The sequence below is a fragment of the Manis javanica genome, chromosome 3, assembly GCF_040802235.1.
Source record: "Manis javanica isolate MJ-LG chromosome 3, MJ_LKY, whole genome shotgun sequence".
Classification (NCBI taxonomy): Eukaryota; Metazoa; Chordata; class Mammalia; order Pholidota; family Manidae; genus Manis; species Manis javanica.
In genome coordinates, this window is record NC_133158.1 from 48,069,927 (window position 1) to 48,088,356 (window position 18,430).

Here is an 18,430-nt window from a genome sequence, read left to right on the forward strand (position 1 = left end):
AAAATCCCTGTGTCCTGTACATGCCCCCTGGCTGCAGCTGCTGGGTGATGATTTCCATTCCACAGGCAGCTACTGACTGCCTGTGGAATGGGAAAGCTATGAACTTATCAGTGTAGGACTTTGAACTAGGTGAATTCTCCAGCTTGAGGAATATCGTGATTGTATTGTTGTTACTGTATATTATTAGTCTGGTTACAGTGCTCCAGTTTTCTCACACAGGGCTGCTCGTGGAAGGTGAGGAGTGAGTAGATTGTGAGGTGAGATTTCTGGATGGGTGGGCTGTGGGTAAAATTGCAACATTTCCAGAATCTCTAGCCTGCCCATAGGGCATCTCCATATCAACAGGTGTTTCCACTGGGTGCAGAGAAGTAGTCCATCTCCATACAATGGGTAGTCACAGGGGAACTAGGGCATATCTGGGCTGGAGAGGTTGTGTGGCACCCCTTTTTGCAGCCGGGTCATGAAAGACATGGGTGAGTAGACATGGACAGATGCTTGTAAGCAATATATGAGTTTCTCCCACTTTATTTCTCCCTTTGCTTTTGGTTCCAAAGGCATTTTGCCCTAGACTAGGAAAATATCTCCCCGAGAGTTAGAGTCAGATCGTTCCAGAAAGTTCCTAATGGAAAAACTCTTGGCTGACTTGTACACAGTTAGGCACTTTGGACAAACCTGGGCACAGCACTCGTATGATCCAGTGTAGAGGTGGACAGTCTTGCTACCCCAAACCAGCACATGCTAGCGATGGCTCAGTGTATGGTGGAGATCCTAGGCAGTTCAGCTGAAAGTGTTTTGGGAGGGGATCAGAGGAGAAAGAGGAGTCCAGAGTCATTGGCTTGGCTGTGGGCCCATCTCCCTGCAGAATTGATTTGATTTCCCTAAGATGCAATGTTATTACTTGTAAAGGTTAACTGTTTCTGGGGACAAAAATGATCGTTGTGCTTCCTTAAGAGAAAACCAAGAAGGAGAGTTAGAGAAAATAGGTCCTGTGATTAGACTTTCACTGTGGACAGGTTTCATGTCCAGGTGTGCTCCAGGTGGGAGGGGTATGTATGAGCTCTAACTCTGTGCCAGACCGATGATTGGTTGTTTCATTTCGTGATTCTATAATCCCTAAATCTGCAAAATGTCAAATTTATTGGTTCTGTTCCAGGTCAAAGTTAATAAATGGTATATCTAATAAATTATATATTTAACCTCTGGAGAAAAAAGAGATTTTTTTTTTGTGATACCAAAATACATTTACAGACCAGCAGCTGAGATTCAAATGTACTAACATATAAATTGATTTTAGTGCAATGTCAGTTTAGACAAAAAGTTAGGGGAAGGAAATTCACAGCTCTGTTGAGGCTGAAACTTGCAAGGTCAATGTCCCTTTTAAAAATCTGGGTGCTACCCTTGCTTCAGGGGCCATCACTTTCCTTTCTTATAAGTTTGCATATGTTTAATGAAAAATAATTATGAAATCTGGACCTAATCCATGCTCATTTTCCTCCAAATTATCTGAATTCTTTCATGCATGTATACTTCTTACAAACGCCATCTGAGAATTCACAATTTTGTATGTTTTTTTTTATCTCAAACCGTTTGGTGTTAAAGAAAGCACACCTATCCATTCTCTCCTTGGTTTCCTGTAATAATACAAGAAGCTGGGGAACTGTCACTAGGACTGTTCCATGTGGCCTGCAAAGCTGAATGTCATTTCTGTCTGGCTCATTATAGTCTATTTGCCAACCCCTGAGTTATCCTACCCCTTGCCTTGGCCTAACCTTTACATCATTAGCTCCCTGAGCTGGTTGGCACGTAAATAATCAGTATAAATAGATATCTGTAAAGAAGCATTTATTCATCTAAGATGTTCATTCATTATTATCATCTTCCCACTTTTTGACCCCTTTTATCACAGAGGAAATTACTAAATACTTCACAGAATTGGTATCCCACTCAGAGTGAGTACTCCATCATTCTTACTGTTTGTTTGCCCTGGGAAACTTTTGACAGTATTCAGGTCCTTTTGGTCAATCACAGCTCTCCATACAATTGCATCCAAGCAGGCAGCTCTATGCCAGGTTTCCATTGTACAACCTTCTTCTCCAAAACAAACTCTCCGTGAGGGCCTTCAGCTTTTGATGGCAAAAGGGCCAAGTACACGGGGGTCTCTGCTCCTTCTTCTGGGCTTTTCAAGGCCTCGGGTCCCCCCATGTCAGTTCTGACCCATCCGGGACAGCAGGAATTCAGGAGTATCTTGTCCCCTGTCTTCTGTTCACTCAGTTTCCGGGCCTGGATTCTGGACAGGACCGTGAGGCCAACCTTTGACACTGAATAGGGAACCAATTTCATAGAAGGCCAGCCCTCCTTCACGTGCACTCCATTCTTTGTATCTTCCACAAACTTGTTCATGAGCCCCACCAGCTCCTCCTCTGTGATGGTCTCACTTGTAAACTTCTGCTGCAGTTCCGGGCTGCAGCGTTTAAGAGCTACCAAGCACAGTGTGCTAGAGAGATTCACCACTCTGCCTAAAATTCAACACATATGAGTCAGTGGAAAGGAGTATACAAGAATGATAAATAACAAATATGTCTGGGCTTTTTCTTTTGAGAGATCATTACTAGTTGCTGTATCAATGAGGACTGCCTGTGGGAGTAAACGACATGATGCCATCTTGAAACCTGCCACAGTGTCACTTTGAGATGTCAGGAAGTGTTCTCATGGGAGGGCAGTGCCCACAAGGTCCAGAAGAAAATGAAAAAGTGTATAATGAACCTGCTAAGGGTTGTAAGGAGGTGCTCATTCCATTCATGAGAAGACAGCTTTGTTCCCCCTAAGTCAGCTTGGGTCCACCTGTGCACCTTACAGTCACAGGGTCAGTGCTGTGTGAACAGGTGTCTCCTGACCAAGAAAGAGCCGATGGGTTTAGTGATGGCGATTCCAAGGTGAATGCACAGCACCTGGTTTGGAAGGAGGCTGCTCTGCTCCAGCCATGGTAAACAACACAGCTCAGTGGGCTGAGTGGCATGCTTTTATGTGTAGTTTTAACAACTCATGAGTTCTGACTAATGGCCAATAATATGGTCCCGGGATGGGGTAGTGGAAACGTGGACATTTCAAGGGATGCTTGAAAAAGGAATGCTGCCCCATGCTGCCACACCGATGAAGCCTCAGCACACTGTGCCAAATTAAAGAGGCCAATTGCAAAGAACATATAATATGATTCTACTTACATGGGATGTCCAGACCAAGAATATCTGGACACAGAATGCAGAGTAGTGCCTGCTTAGGGAATGTGGGAAAAGATCGTGAATGGCTAAAGGGCCCAGGATTTCTTTTTGGGGCATTGCAGTGCTGTAATCTTGAATGTGGTCATGTTTCCACAACTGAGCATGAATATTAAACATCAGTGAGTTGTAGAGTTAAGTGGGTGAAGTGCATGGTATGAGAATTATATTTCAAAGAGCTGTTAAAAGTGTAAAGCAATTACACGTTTCTCACTAATAATATTATAAAATATACTAAGTATTCAAAGATGAATTTATATTAGCATTTATGAAAACTGGTTTATAATGCTCATATTCAAATCGATATGTCAAATATTATAACAGTGTCTTGAGAGCACACCACCAAATAGAGACAAGGGAGCCTGAAAAGCTGTCTCTCTGCTGTGCACACTCAGGGAAGGCTGTCACCAACAGAGAACGTTGATCTCTATCCCAGTAAAGGAGTTGTGGGGGAAAAAATTAAGAAAAAATGAAAATCCATGGCAATATGATCCACATTAAGTAATATGTAGAGACACCTAAAGTGAATGACAATGTTTTATGTACTGCCAAAAATCTTCTAAGATGAATAATTTAGAACCAGGTTGATATTTTGTGTCTTCCCTTTCCCGTAGATCATGTAAATTGTAAGAGTCAATTGAATCTATGTGTCAAATGTAGAAACCACCACTTAGAGGTCCTACTGGAATATATGTCATTTTCTAAAATCCTGCATAGCCACTCATAAAAAAATAATACGCGTATCTTGACTAAAAATTGCAAAATACTTGAAGGAATGTAGGGAAATAAAGCAGCAGGAGAGTCAGCCAGAGCGGGTGACTGGAAGAGGAGAATGCAGCTGCAATCACAGACTCACACCAATTTCCCCCATGCCTTTAGTCTAGGCAGGAGATAGAGAAACTCTAGCAACTGTCTCTGGGCTGTTTATACTGTATAAAGTAGGGATGACCTTTTCTCTATTCAGTATCATCCATCCCAGGAGGTCTAAACCAGCTGTGAAAACACTTGTCTGTGTGCACTGGGGAAGCCTGAACTGGGAGGCCACAGGGCTTTGTGGTAAATTCCTAGATGTGGGTCTGCATCCAGGTCTCTCTTCCCCCAAGATTTTCACCCCACTGGTCACACTTCCAAGGGGGACAGGGGAGCCTTCTGGGGGCATCCACACACAGCTGGGTGAGTCTGTGGACACCTCAGGACAGGAAACACACACAGGAAGCTGGAAGCACTTGCTGGAGGTTACACAGCAGGAGTTGGATGCGGACATTTATTTCTCTGCAGTGTGCTCATGGCTGTCAGAGGGCATTTCCTGGACACTCTACTGACCTGAGCAGAGCCAATCCTCCATGAAGCACTATGGCCCACCCAGGCATTATTTTGCTACTATGTGTGAGTGTGTGTGTGAGTGTGTGTTTAGGTGAAGCTGTTGCCCTTTAGCAGTCACTCTGATGGAGGCAAAAGCAAGACGCTATTTTAAAAGGACTATTTCTCTGTTGGTGCTTATACTTGATGCAGGCCATCCATTTTATCAGATCAATAAAGTTACTTTAGGGAAGCCATGTTTTCTGTTGAAAGGGTAAGTAAATGGAAACACCCTGGTCCTAAATAGGTTGAGGCCTTCCATGGACTGACCCTCTGGCCTGGCTGGGTGAGGCTTTCCCTGACAAATGAGACTCTTGGCATAAGAGATTTGAGGACCTTGGAATACTTGGAAGAGCAATCAGGTTGGAGACCACACGTCCATGTCTGTGTCCGGCTGTGCACGTGACCTTGAGATCCCTTGAGACCCCATGTCTTTTTCTGGAACGTATATAAAATACCCAGCCCACTGCATCAGGACATATCCACCCACCCATCCTTCTAAACCACAAATTGTCAGAAGTGGAAGAGAGCTTTAGCAATGTGATTTTCACCCCAGCTTCCTGCTGTGAATTTTTCAGACCACAGGAAGTTGAGAAGCAGTCCCTCTCAAATCAAATTTGATTACAGTTTCCTCAAAGGAGTACTTGGTAAGTGTAGCCCTAAGAAGACCATTTATGTCCTCCTAGATGTCTTTAAGTTAATATCTGATGCGCAATAGTGTTAGGATTGCAATATAGGTATTACTCAAACATATATTTCCTTATATTTTTAAAATAAATGTATAATATAATTCAAGGAGAATAGGACAAACTGCCTAACATTGTTCTTCAAATTCAGAATGACGGCAAGTTTATGTGAACCGGGAGGATATTGCTGGATTGGTTAAGCTCTGTCATGGGTACCTGGACATTGTAAACTCTTGTATTTTATGAGGTGAGTTATTTAAGAATACCTCTTGTTTAAAAAAAGAAATAATAAAAAGAAATTCACATGTATTCTTCCTCAGTGATCTTGAAGGTCACCAATCTCACCCCCTTCCTCTTTTGCCAAGAAAACCCAGATGGAACAGTGCTCTTCTGGAAAGTCTCTACTGCGGAAACCCTTCAGGACTTTGCTTTGCACTCTTTTATCTGGTGTGGCGGGGAGGGCAGTATTTGCTTTTGGTTTCCTAGCTGGGATTTCTCCCAGACGCTAGTGAAAGTGAGCTAATAAAAGTCAGGATTCCATGAACAATGTGGCTGCCTTTCCCCTGAAATGATGGCAGAACTCTCCTACTTCAAAAGTTTACAAAACCTTGGTCTAATGCACAGAATATTGCATGAGTTTCCATTTCCACTATCTCCCGTTTTAGAGAGGCACTGTTGATCCTTTCATTTAAAGCTGATTTGGCAGGTCAGGAGTGCCATCTGTCCTCCACCTGGGACAAGGACAGTGCCTGCAACAACTCGCACAGGGCAGGTAAATAAAACACATAAAAGAATTGGCCAGAAGTCCTTAGTATGCATTTTAACAGGAATACACATAGGATGTGTGGTTGTGGCTCAAGGAATTCCATCCTGTTCTCAGGTGTTGGGGTGAATGTAAGAGTCAGGGTGCCATTCAAAAGAGATGCACTTTGAGGCCTGACTGAGCCAAATCATGAAGATACAGAAGAACTTTCCTGGAGGACAGTACAGGGAACTGGGAAGAACTCAGAACAGACCATACATGCACATTGTCAATTCCAAGCCAGAGCTTTAATCTTTCTCAAAGTATCTGTGTGTCTCATTTGGTGTATTGAAGGGGTGGTGTTTCCCCATCCCTTCCCACACCTTGGGGTAGGTGGTGCAGGAGGTCACCTCCAAAGTAACATGATAGTCTGTTTTGCTCAGTCTATTAGTCCTGGTGAAAGAGAATTAACACAGGCCTGGATAAAGGCAGGTCAGATGAGAGAGAGACCTACAAGCCATGCTGAGGGCCTGGACTTTGCTCTTAAAGCACTTTATGGAGGGAGTAAGCATTCAGAGTACAGAGAATGCTCAGGAAGGAGTGGCCTCAATAGGAGGGTCCCTTATTGGGGTTCCAATTGCCTCAAATGACATCTGAGCATCTGTTGTAGGGCTGGGGGCAGAGGCCTGGGGAGAAACTCAGGTGGATAATACCTGGGGTCTGGTTAATGATAGTAGGAGGTGGTTATGGTGAGCTCTAGCATCCGAGGGGGTGGATTAAGTCAGAGCCCAAAAGGTTTGGGTAAGGGTGAGTGTAGTTTGAAATGTATTATGTAAGGAGGACTCTAGGGGAGGGATGTGCGTCAGGACAATATTGACTGACAGTAACAGATAATTGAGTGTCACAAGCTCTAGATGTGTTCTAGGCAGCTGACAGGGTTTCGGAAGGCCTAATAAATTGGGGTGGAGAAGGCTCTGTTTGCTGGAAAAAGATCACACTAGAGACAGGCGGGGAGGGCAGAGGGCAGGAAGCCATGCTCAGGGACCTGCAGGCGTGAGGGGCGGGGAGCAAGTGAAGGGCCTGGGACAGCTGGACTGAAGAGTTGAAGAAGAGGAAGAGGCGGGTGTGCCACGGAGAGAAGCACTGATGGCCACTGAGAAGTGTGTAGTCGTGGGAGAGGGGCCCCTGGTCCTGAAGAGACACACCCTGAGGACCAGTGTAGCAGAGCAGGGAGAGGGGGCCGTGCTGGGGACGAGGTCAGGGGCAGCGGGGCCCGATCCTGCCAGAGACACGCCATGGGGTCTGCTCACCAGACTCACCTTGGGGTCTCACTAGAGGCAGCAGCTCCGTGCAGACGTCTCGGGTACCAAAAAAGTTGGTTTTCATTGCCATTTGTGCTTGAAAATGCAATCTTGTGGGATCATCTGTTGTTATAGGAGTAAGAGAACAGATTCACTAAATAGTAGCTATGAGAATATAGTAGTTTATCCTCCATTTACCCCATGGTCCCAAGCACATAAGCCAGTAAGAATTATGGCTGGGTTTGTCTCGTGCTTGCCTGGAGTTGTCCCACCTTATTTCTAAGCATTCTGACCCTCCCCCAAGGCAAGAGGCCAAGCGGATCAGCCACAATAAAAGATACAATGCTCTGCACCACGCTGTTGCTCCCTTTCTCTCTCTCTCTCTCTCTCTCTCTCTCTCTCTCTCTCTCTCTCAGGGCAGCCACTTTCTCCTTCAGATAATAAAATGTCTTGCATGGGCCCGTGTCTCCTGAGTCGTCCTGGGTAAGGAGGGTCGTGGCAAGATACCCTTTCATTGGTATCAATGAGGCTCTCCCATTGACTCTGCTCTTCCTCCGGGAATCCAAGCTGCTCTGGGAGCCCGATCCTCCTCCACGGGCTCACCGTCCGTCCATTTCCCGTCGCTTGTCTTCTCCCCCAACACCAGACTTCGATTTGGTGAGTCTCCCCTTCATGGTCGACTTAAATGTCCCTTTCGAACCTGGGAAGTGACCGTTGAGTGTCCGGCACCCCCAAGGGCTCCTCTGGGACAGGGGCACCCCCAGCCATGACTTTCAGAGTCATGGTTCATTCCCATAGTTGACCCTTCTCTGCCTCTCCATGGTGAGAATCCTCATTCACTGAGGCCCGGTCTCCCTTTATCTACTTGTAAACTCCTGGTACCAGGTACTGAGCCTCCTTGGCGTTTTCACCTCAATGGCTGGGTTAGAGGTGGTGACGACCCCCTAACTGTGCCTGGTCTTCTCCGTGACCTTCTCAATCACTCAGGGGTGCCTCAGCGACTTCTGAACAGTCTCATTCTCACCATGGGATCTAGCCCCTCCGTTCCCGCAGATTCACTGCTAGGGTGCTTACTCAATCATCTAAAGCCCCTCCATGTCACTCCAGACCTCAAACCTGTTCCCTACTGTAATGAGATCTGGCTACACTCCCTTGGACAAGCAGTCTAAATGGCCCCACAATGGATCTTTAGATCCTAAAATTCTCCGCGACTTATACAACTTCTGTGAGCGCATGGGCAAATGGAAAGAGATCCCATATATCCAGGCTTTCTCCTACCTCCAAACCAAGCTCTCTCTCTGTCTCCCCTGCAATCCTAAACACCTACTACTTGCCTTGAAGTCCACACCCCTAAGCTTTCTTCACGTTCCCAAATATCCTCAACTGCCTAAAAATCCCCTAGACAATGCACCACACTGGGCTCTCTTGTCCCCTCCTGGCTCACGCCAGGAACTCTGTCCTCTCACTGTATCATTACATCTCAATCTGTGTGTTTGTGTGTCTAAGTATGTAAATGAAAAATATTTTTCTACCTCTAGATGGTATTAATAAAAATTGATTTAGAGACAAGTGCTTGTGAAAATTGGGCATTCAAAAACTCCCAGAAAATTCTAATAGAAGATATTAAGCATTAATGCTAATTAAAGTTGAACTGAAATAGACATGTCCTTATAGTTATCAGCTGCCTAAGTTTACCTAAAGTCATTTTAGTTAATGTTATCTGCTAAATCTTTCAAAGAAAAATGCTTAAAGTGAAGTGTAGCTTTGTCTAATCTGAGTAAAATATCATAGTTGTTGGGAATGAATAAACTAAGTGTAGCAAGTGAACATCTTAATAATAATTGTGTGTTACAGTGTGTATACATACAAACAGCCTGAGAATTTTTGTAGTAACCTAAAATCTTAAAGTTTTGCTAAGTTTAAACATATTTTGTGCTTAGAGATTGGGCTGCAAACCACACAGTTCCAGAAATTATAAAATGTGTTCATAACTTTGTCAATCTAAAGAATGCTAGTGTAACAGTTTACAATAGCCTACTTCTCAGTGTTCACTAAAACTGAAGGTACCTAATAGTTTTAAGTTCTAATTAAAACTACTTAAAGTAATAAGGAAAACATTTCTGCTTGCTAAAGAATGTGTCTTTTGAGAAAAGAAAATATGTTCTAAAGTACAGCTGTTTATTTAGAGGGAGAACACTGAATGTAAAAAAGAAAGTTGTAGAAAGTTTGTAGAAAATTGATATAGTCATGCTGTGTGAAATTAAAGCAAATAAGTCTCAATATCAAGTACACAGCAAAACTAGAATTCTTTGTTAAAAGAACAAAGATTTATTAGTCAACCGTTAATGTTGAAAGATTACAAAGGGTTTTCTAAATGTTTTATCAAAAGATTCTCATGCCTAAAGTCTCAGTGAGTTGTCTGAGTATTTAAGAAAATGAGATCTTAATATTAAAAAGACTAAAAGCTAAACTTTGTTAACAACTGTGTATCCTTCTGTATCTGCCTTTAAAATCTTTTATTGTCATTCTGGTTAAATAAATAAGTATTGTTTCATAGTGACTTATGATTCTATTTAGGCTATTTAGGCAAGTGCCTTAAAAACTTTAACAGCTTCCCAAAATCAAATTCAAAAAGGTGCCTTTTACCTCTAGTTCACTCTGATATTTTCCAGAGGGCCCCTGGAACATGTCAGAAAAATTTTTTTCTTCTCACTGAAGAAAATATTTGGCTAATATGGCTTATTTATCTGATACATATTTATAAAAAGCACTGTAAAAAAGAATGAAGCTAAACTTTGTTACTGAATGTTTTATGTTACAGAAATATCCAAATTTCCTTATGTCAACTGTCTTACAGTAAGCTGTCATCAGATCTTTAACCATTGTCATTTGTAAGTCTTTTGTCACTTATAGTCACTGTTTTATTACTCTTAAACTAGTAAAAACTAAATTCCAGCAGAACAAATATCCTAAACTAGTTAAAACTAGATTTCAACAGAGCAGGTATTAGTTACATAAGATTAAGTAAAATAAAGAAAATGATTTTGTGGCTTTTTGTTTCAAATGTTGATAAAGTGTTTTAAGCTTTTTCTCTTAAGCTGAGAACAGTTTAATAAATAATAATACCTTTATAAGCAGAATTGAAACATTTATCTTTCTCTCTACCTCACCCCTCCAGAATTTAAAAAGTTTCAGTGAGTATTTTTTATATTTCATGGCAGTATGTTTATTGCATAAGTTCAATAAGAATTTGCTTTCCTTATAAGAGGACCAATTAAAAACACTGGTTATATTACCAAGGCTTTGATTGGAATATTATACCTGAGAGACACGTGTGTAAACTCAGATATGAACAGATAGCTTTAAGAAACTAAGGTTGACTTTATAAAGCCAACAAAGCCCCTTGGAAGAACAGGCCTAGTACCTTGCTTACAGGGTTCCCAGCAGCCTTACCAGGTGAGTAAGGAAGGTCACTTCCTGGCAGGTGTAGGAACCTCAGGAATGTCTTGGGAACCTCAGGAAGAGAGGAATTCACTCAAATCTACAGGTACTGCAGGCAAAACCTGGAGGCAAGTCTGGCTTGGCTTTCTGGCCTCAAGAAGCTTTTAAAAGTTCAATCTTAAATTCCTTATAAAAAGTTCCAGCAAAGCATATTTAAAAGAGCCTATGTAATCAATTGTTCTTCTTGCTGCACTTATGCAATAATCAAGCGAAGTGTTAACTGTTTTCTTGATCTGGTTACTTCTAATAAAAATGAGAGTGATTTTAGAGAAAAGTATTGTTTCAATAATGCAGCCTTATCTATAGTAAATCCTAATACTAGTCATTGGAACATAGACTGGATCCAGAATTCTAGTTTCCCCTGTTAGGAAAGAGTATAAAACCTAAATGTGATTTATTCCCACTAGGATGTTTAAACATTTTAACAGTAAGGTATTAACAAAGGGCCACGTGGTGGAAGCTGCTCGGGCTGAGAGTGGGGGTGGGGGAATTGATAAGGGCCTGGCAATACCTGTTTGAGTTTTTTAAACCTACCAATAAGATTAAGACAAATGTAGAAGAAAGATATAACTGGCTTAGGCGACGTCCGGGAAAGAATGTGAACCCTGTAGTACTCAGCCAATGAGGAACCAGGGGAGGGACTCACGTACTAGGAGAGAAATTATTGGTGCCAAACTCCCCAGATGTGCCTGCCCACCAGACACCCGGTCTTGTAGGACCGTCATTAAAGTCTTGCTCCGCTGTTCTTTGTCTCCGTGTCCACTTATTGAATTTGGACCAGTGAGTGTATTTCTCACACCCTCAAATATCTGGCTATGAATTCTCCAGATGTTTTAGTTTTTTCTTATCATTTCAATTAAAGTTTAATTATTTCTAGTCCTCATATTCAGCCATGCATTCTTAATCTCGTCAAGTTGATCCAAAATGAAAATCCAACTCCAGATGTTGCTACTTAACCTAATAACAAGTTTGTTCTATCTTGCCTAGAAGCCATAAAACAATAGAAATGGAACCCAAGATAGATGCGCCCATCTCCTGAGGCCTCTGAACCCAGCACTGATGGAGAGACCTAACTGCACCCCGTACTGCACTCCCTCTCAGCATGAAGCAGCCAGAGCGGTCGTCGCCCCCTTTCCCTAGCAGCAGCTAGGGTCTCTATCTGTAGAGGGGGGAATGTGACAGAGACCGTGGGTGTAGTCAGAGTAGGGTGAGGGCCTCTGGGAAAAGCAAGGCAGAATATTTGCAGTCACAGCAATGTAACTACATGCTAGGAACCCCCCCACCACTAAAACTATGTTAAACATTAAGCTCTAGAATCATTCTTCAGTGAGATCAGTTAATGTTCCCCAGATAAAGAAGGGTAGCACATGTTTTATTATGCTTTGTAATCATGTATAAGATTCACTTCAGCATACTAGAAGGCCCAAGCCTATGTGCTGTCTTTCCTCCTTCAGATCTGACCAGGTAATTCTGCAAACTGAGCAACTAACTTAGCATGCAGAGCCAGCTGGGCATAGTAAAAGGCAGGGAGAATTCCATCTTAAAGATATGATTCCATTTTAACACCCAGGAAGTTCAAGAGGCAGGATTCCTTAGCAAGTAGACAATACCTCAGCCCACCTTGGGGGCTGGGCAGGCAGCCTTTTGATATGCTCCCAGACCAAGGCTCCGGTGTCCCAGAGAAAATCAAGGCAGGAAATTCCTTCTGTTAAATTAATTTTTAATATTCAGAGACCACTTAACAAGTCCTTCCCCAAGGCTTTAGGGATAGTCCCCACCTTTACGGACAGTCTCTAGCACTAGACCCCAAATCCCTTACTCTCTCGAGCTCCACCCTCCTTCAATATGTAGATGATCTCCTCCCGTGCAGTCCCTCCCTACAAACGTCTCCTTTTAAACTTTCTCTCAGAACACTGCTATCGGGTTTCACCCTCCAAAGTTCAGCAGTCTTGCCGCCCAGGTCACATACCTGGGAGTTCAGCTCTCCTCGGGCTACAAGGCCATTACCATAGACAGGAAAAACTTCTCCAAACCATGCCCGTTCCAAACAACAAAGACACCATCCCTAACTCCCGGATGGCAAGGACCATACACAGTTATCCTTTCCACGCCAACTGCAGTTAAACTCCATGGTCTTCCCCTTTGGATACACAACTTCCACCTTAAGCCATTTGTCTCCCCCTATTCCCCTCCCACCAAATCTCCCACAGGTTCCTACTCCTCCACCCTGAAGGGACCTCTTACTCTCTGCATTTCGCGCTGCTCATCTCCACTTCCACTCATCACCGAAGAAGTTTCTGCCAGCACGGAGTCCTGAGACCTCCCTTACAACCGCCATGCGTCATGCTTCAGGATTATTAACCCTGGTCTCAACACTTATTCTCTCACCAGACCTATCTTCCCAACACCAGCCCTTTCTTCTCTTTAAGACTGTTCAAAAGATTGTACCATCAAGGATTCCGTTTGCCCTACAGGTTGCTTTTCTGCGTACACATATGTCCCCAAAGAATACTATAATTCAGCCACCCTATGTAAACATAGAAATCAGCCCCATGCAAAAAATTTCTAACCAAACCTTTAACCAGCATATATTACAGGATTACCAATCCCTCTCCAAAGAAGATGATCCTTATTAAACCTGGAACACACCATTGCCACTGCAGACCAAGGGCTCATCTGAGGACCGCCCCCCATCAATACAAAATGAACTTCAAAGCCCCTAATCAGCAGGAAGCAGTTACTGAAGACTAACCTTCACCCCTTCCCAAATCGTCTACCACTTATAGAACAGAAAAGGGAGGAATGTAAGAATATAGTAATTTATCCTCCATTTAACCCACGGTCCCAAGCACATAAGCGAGTGAGAAATATGCCTGGGCTTGCCTGGACTTCCCCACTTAATTTCTAAACATTCGACCCTCCCCCCAAGGCTACAGGCCAAGCGGATCTGCCACAATAAAAGACACAAAGCTCTGCACCACGCTGTTGCTCCATGTCTCTCTCTTTCTCTGGGAGCAGCCACTTTCTCTTTCAGATAATAAAATCTCTTGAGTGGGCCCGTGTCTCCTGAGTCATCCTGGGTAAGGAGGGTCGCGGCGGGATACCCTTTCAGTAGCCATGTGGGATAATTCTGCAGAAAGATGGACTATTTTCTTGCCTGTGAAATGTGGTCAATTGTATGTAAGCTCTGAGTTCTGATAATAGTATCGTGTCAAGGTCAATTAGCTGGCTCTTTAAAGCTACAATGTGTGTAAGTTGGTACCTTTAGAGAAGGCTATGAGAAGTGAGCAGGTTGGGATCTCTGTGTGTCATTCTTTTCAATTTCTTGTTTATTTTAAAGTAAGTGAAAAATTTACCAAACTGCTCCCCAGTCCCATTAACAGTAACTACAGACACGTGGAGGAGGCCCTAAGAGTCGGCTTCATGATAAATCAAAGATCCTGTGTCCGAAAGCCTTGTGTATCTTGGAGGATTCGAATGCCCCTGACGCCCAAAGTGTGACGTCTCTCCCTAGAAAGCCCGTCTGGATCCCGCAGGACGTACGGGCCCCATAGTGGCTCAGGAGAATCCCCAGCCCACCCTGGCTGGACACCTTCACCAAGCGGCCCCTTCAGCACCCAGCCCCTTCCTTACCATTGAAACCTATGCCCGCGTTGTTGACCAGCACGTCGAGGCCCCCGTACTCCTTGAGCAGGAAGTCCCGCAGGGCCCGGATGCTCTGCCGGTTGCAGATGTCCAGCAGGTGGAAGCGCGGGCTCAGGCCCTCGGCCTGCAGCTGCTGCACAGCCGCATGACCCTGTGCTGCGTCCAGCGCCGTGAGCACCACGTCCCCCGAGAACTGCTGGCACAGGCTGCGCACGATGGCCAAGCCAATGCCCCTGTTGGCCCCAGTGACCAGCGCCACTCGGCTGTAGGATGACATGGCTGGGCGGTGTGGGGGTGATGGTGCAGAAGGCAGACGGGCTTGCTAGCCGAGGGCGTGGAGACGGCAGAGGTCTGGCAAAGTCCACAGAACCTGCTCTGTAATGGCTTCTAGGAACCAGCGCTGTGATTCCTAGAGAGGGAAGCCCCGCCTGTGTCCCTCCCTCCAGGAGGAGCCAAGTATCCCGGAAGGATTCGTCCTGCCCTCTCCCTTGGTCGGCCTCTCCAGGTGAGGCCCCCTGGGCCCAGCAGGACACAGCACTCACGTGATCCCACTTCAGAGCCAGTAACACATTCTGGGTGAAGAGGTGCGCTTCCCCAAAGCAGCACAGGTTGGCGAGGGCTCAGTAGGAGGGTGAGAGTCAGGGCAGCGGAGAGACCCTGCTTTGGGAGGACCCCTGGGGAGCGGGAGCGGAGTTATGGCTGGGTCGGGCCCATCCCCCTGTAGAGTGGGTTTGCTTGCTCTTCCCCAAGAGGCAGTGAGGTGACTTGGGCCCGGGAAGCGGTTCTGAGGACAGTGAGCCCCGGGCTTCCTTAGGAAGAGAGAAACTCAGGAGACAGAATTAGCGACAGTGGGTCCTGTGATGGGACGTGCGCTGTGGGCGGGGCAGGTCCCCCAGTGTGAGTCCAGGTGCCCCCAGGTGGCAGGGAATGTGTATTAGCTCTGCCTGGGTACTAAGGTTTTGATTGGAATGTGTCATTTCATGGTTACAGAATCCCTAGGTTTGCTAACAGTGCCCATTTTAGGATGTGACCTAGGTTAAAGTCAGTAAGTGGTAAGATATTTAAGTGGTACTTCTAAAGTTTAAGAAAAAACAACATCTGTGTGATACCCGAATGCATTTGAAACTAGTAGCTGAGATGCTCTGGTCCTGACCCTGTCGTTGCTCTGAGGCCAGTTTAGAAAAACTAAGCCTTTGACTGGAATGTGTCATTTCATTGTTTCATAATCCGTAGGTTTGGTAAATGTCCAGACTTTCCGTTTTGTTGCAGGTCCAATTTAGTAAGTGTTACATGTAGTTAGGTGGTATTTTTAATGAATTAAGGGGAATAAACCATTTTTGTGGTTTGAGAATACATTTGCAAGCTAGCAGTTGAGGTGATCAGGTATTGCTCTAGAGAAAAATGTTCCTCCCATGGCAATTCAGAAAAATAAATTCTGGGGAAGGACCTTCACAGTCGGTGCAGGTGGCACTCGGAAGGTAACCTCTCCTTTACAGTAAGGCCTTGCCCTAATTTTTTGGGGACAATCACTTTCGATTCCCAGAAACCTGACATTCATTGGTGAAGAGTGAAAATAATCCTGAGAGCAGAGGCATCTCTTAGTCTTTTTTTGGATGCTTCTGTGAAGGAGGGCAGTGGGGTGCCCTCCCTGAGGGCCAGAGGCGCCGGACTTGGTGGGGGGCAGGGAGCAGCTCCCTGTCACTGCCCTGCTGTGTTAGGGCCACGCCCAGGCTCTCACGTTATCGCTCGCTTTCCCCTCCCGTGTGCTTCCAACGTTTGCATCTGTGTCCCTGCACTTAATCTTCACTGCACTCCTACGACCATCCTGCCCATTTTCCTGTGTCCTTTTTTGTTGAAATATAGTTTGATAAACGATATGGGTTTCAGAAATACAACATAGTTATCCAACTATAATCCATGCTATTAAATGCTCACCCAACTAGTGTAGTTACTACCTGACAACATAGAAAGATTTTACAAAACTACTGACTGTATCCCTGTGCTGTGTTCTATTTCATTCCCATGACTAACCTAAATATGATTTGGATTTTGCGCTTCTTTATCCCCTTCATCTATTTCACCCACTTACCTCAGTCTCTCCCCCATGGTAACCACCTGTCACTTCCCAGTGTCTCTAAGTCTTTTTCTGTTTTTTTTTCATTTGTTTCATTTTGTTCATCTTTTCCCATGTATGTAAAATCATAGGTTATTTGTGTTTCTCCGCTGGCTGATATAACTTAGCACAATACCGTCTAGGTCAATCCATGTAGTTGCAAATGGCAAGAATTCCTTCTTTTTATTGCTGAGTAATATTCCATTGTGTCTATGCACCACCTCTTCTTTATCCACTACCTGCTGATGGACACTTTGGTTCCTTCCATAACTGAACTACTGTGAATAATATAGCATGAAATATAGGGGTGCATGTATCTTTTCAAGTCAGGGTGTTCGTTTTTTTCCTGGTATATTCCTAGAACTGCAATTGCAGGGTCTTTGGTGTTTCTAATTGTAGTTTTTGGATGAAACTCTGAACTGCTTCCTGTAGAGCTGGACCCATTTACACTCCCACCAACGTATAAGAGTATTCCCTTTTCTCCACATTCTCACCAACACATGTTATTTCTTGTCTTTTGGACAGCGGCCATTCTGACTCATGTGAGATGATCTCACTGTGGTTTTTAATTTGTATTTCCCTGATGATTAGTTATATGGAACATATTTTTATGTGCCTGTTGGCTATCTGTATGTATTCTTTGGAAAAGTGTCTATTCAGGTTCTCTGTCAATTTTTTGTATTGGGTTATTTGGTGTTTATGGTGTTGAATCATATCAGTTCACTTTTTATTTTGTGTATTAGCCCCTTATCAGATACATAATTTGGGCATATATACTCTCATATAGTAGGTTGCCTTTTTGTTTTGTTTATGGTTTCCTTTGCTCTACAGAAGCTTTACAGCTTGATGTAGTCCCACTTGTTTAATTTTCACTTAGTTTCCCTTACCCAGGGCAATATATCAGAAAAACTTTTCTCCTTCTGATGTTTAAGAGATGCCTGCCTATGTTTTATACTAAGTGTGTTCTGGTTTTGTGTCTTATATTTAGGTCTTTAACCTATTTTGAGTTGACTTTCATGTATGGTGTTAGACAGTGGTCCAGTTTCTTTCTAGTGCATAGAGTACTCCAGTTTTTCCCAGACAATTTATTGAAGAGATGGAGTTTTCCCCATTGTATATTTTTGGTTCCATTCTCATATATTAATTGAATATATAAGCTTGGGCTCTGTCTTCTGTTCTGTTGATATATGTGTCTGTTCTTGTGGTCATATCATACTGTTTTAAGCAATGTAGCTTTGTAATCTAGCTTGAAATCTGGGACTCTGACAACCCCAGCTTTGTTCTTCTTTCTCAATTTTGCTTTGGCCATTCAGAGCCTTCTGTGTTTCCATATAATTTTTAGGATGACTTACTCTAGTTCATTGAAAACTACCATTGGTATTTTCATAGGGATTGTACTGAATCTGTAAATTGCTTTGGGCAGGATGGCCATTTTGACAATATTAATTCTTCCTATCCATGAGCAAGAGATAGCTTTCCATTTATTTGTGTCTTGTTCACTTTCTTTCATCAGTGTCTTTATTTTTCAGAGTACAGGTCTTTCACCTCCTCAATTAGGTTTTGTCCTAGACATTTCATTCTTTCTGATGCAATTGCAAATGGAATTGTTTTGATTTCATTCTGCTAGTTCATAATTAATATACAGGAATGCAGTCCAGTTCTCTATATTATTTTGTATCTTGCAGCTTTACTAAATCCAAGTTCTAATAGTGTTTTGTTTAGGGTTTTCCATAAACAGAATCATGTCATCCACAAATAGTGACAGTTTTGCTTCCTTCTTACCTGTTTGGATGACTTTTGTCTCTTTT

The 18,430-nt window shown here is 43.7% G+C and overlaps 1 protein-coding gene across 1 annotated transcript; it reads right to left on the minus strand.

Annotated features, from left to right (window-relative positions):
• Positions 1–1,825: 1,825 nt before the first annotated feature.
• On the minus strand, positions 1,826–14,923 carry LOC108405883 (carbonyl reductase [NADPH] 1-like). Its single transcript, XM_037014663.2, has 3 exons — positions 14,498–14,923; positions 7,382–7,486; positions 1,826–2,516 (listed from the first exon to the last, which is right to left on the minus strand). The coding sequence occupies exons 1-3, from the start codon at positions 14,784–14,786 to the stop codon at positions 2,023–2,025; spliced, it is 888 nt and encodes a 295-aa protein (XP_036870558.2). The 5' UTR covers positions 14,787–14,923; the 3' UTR covers positions 1,826–2,022.
• Between the last annotated feature and the right edge of the window lie 3,507 nt (positions 14,924–18,430).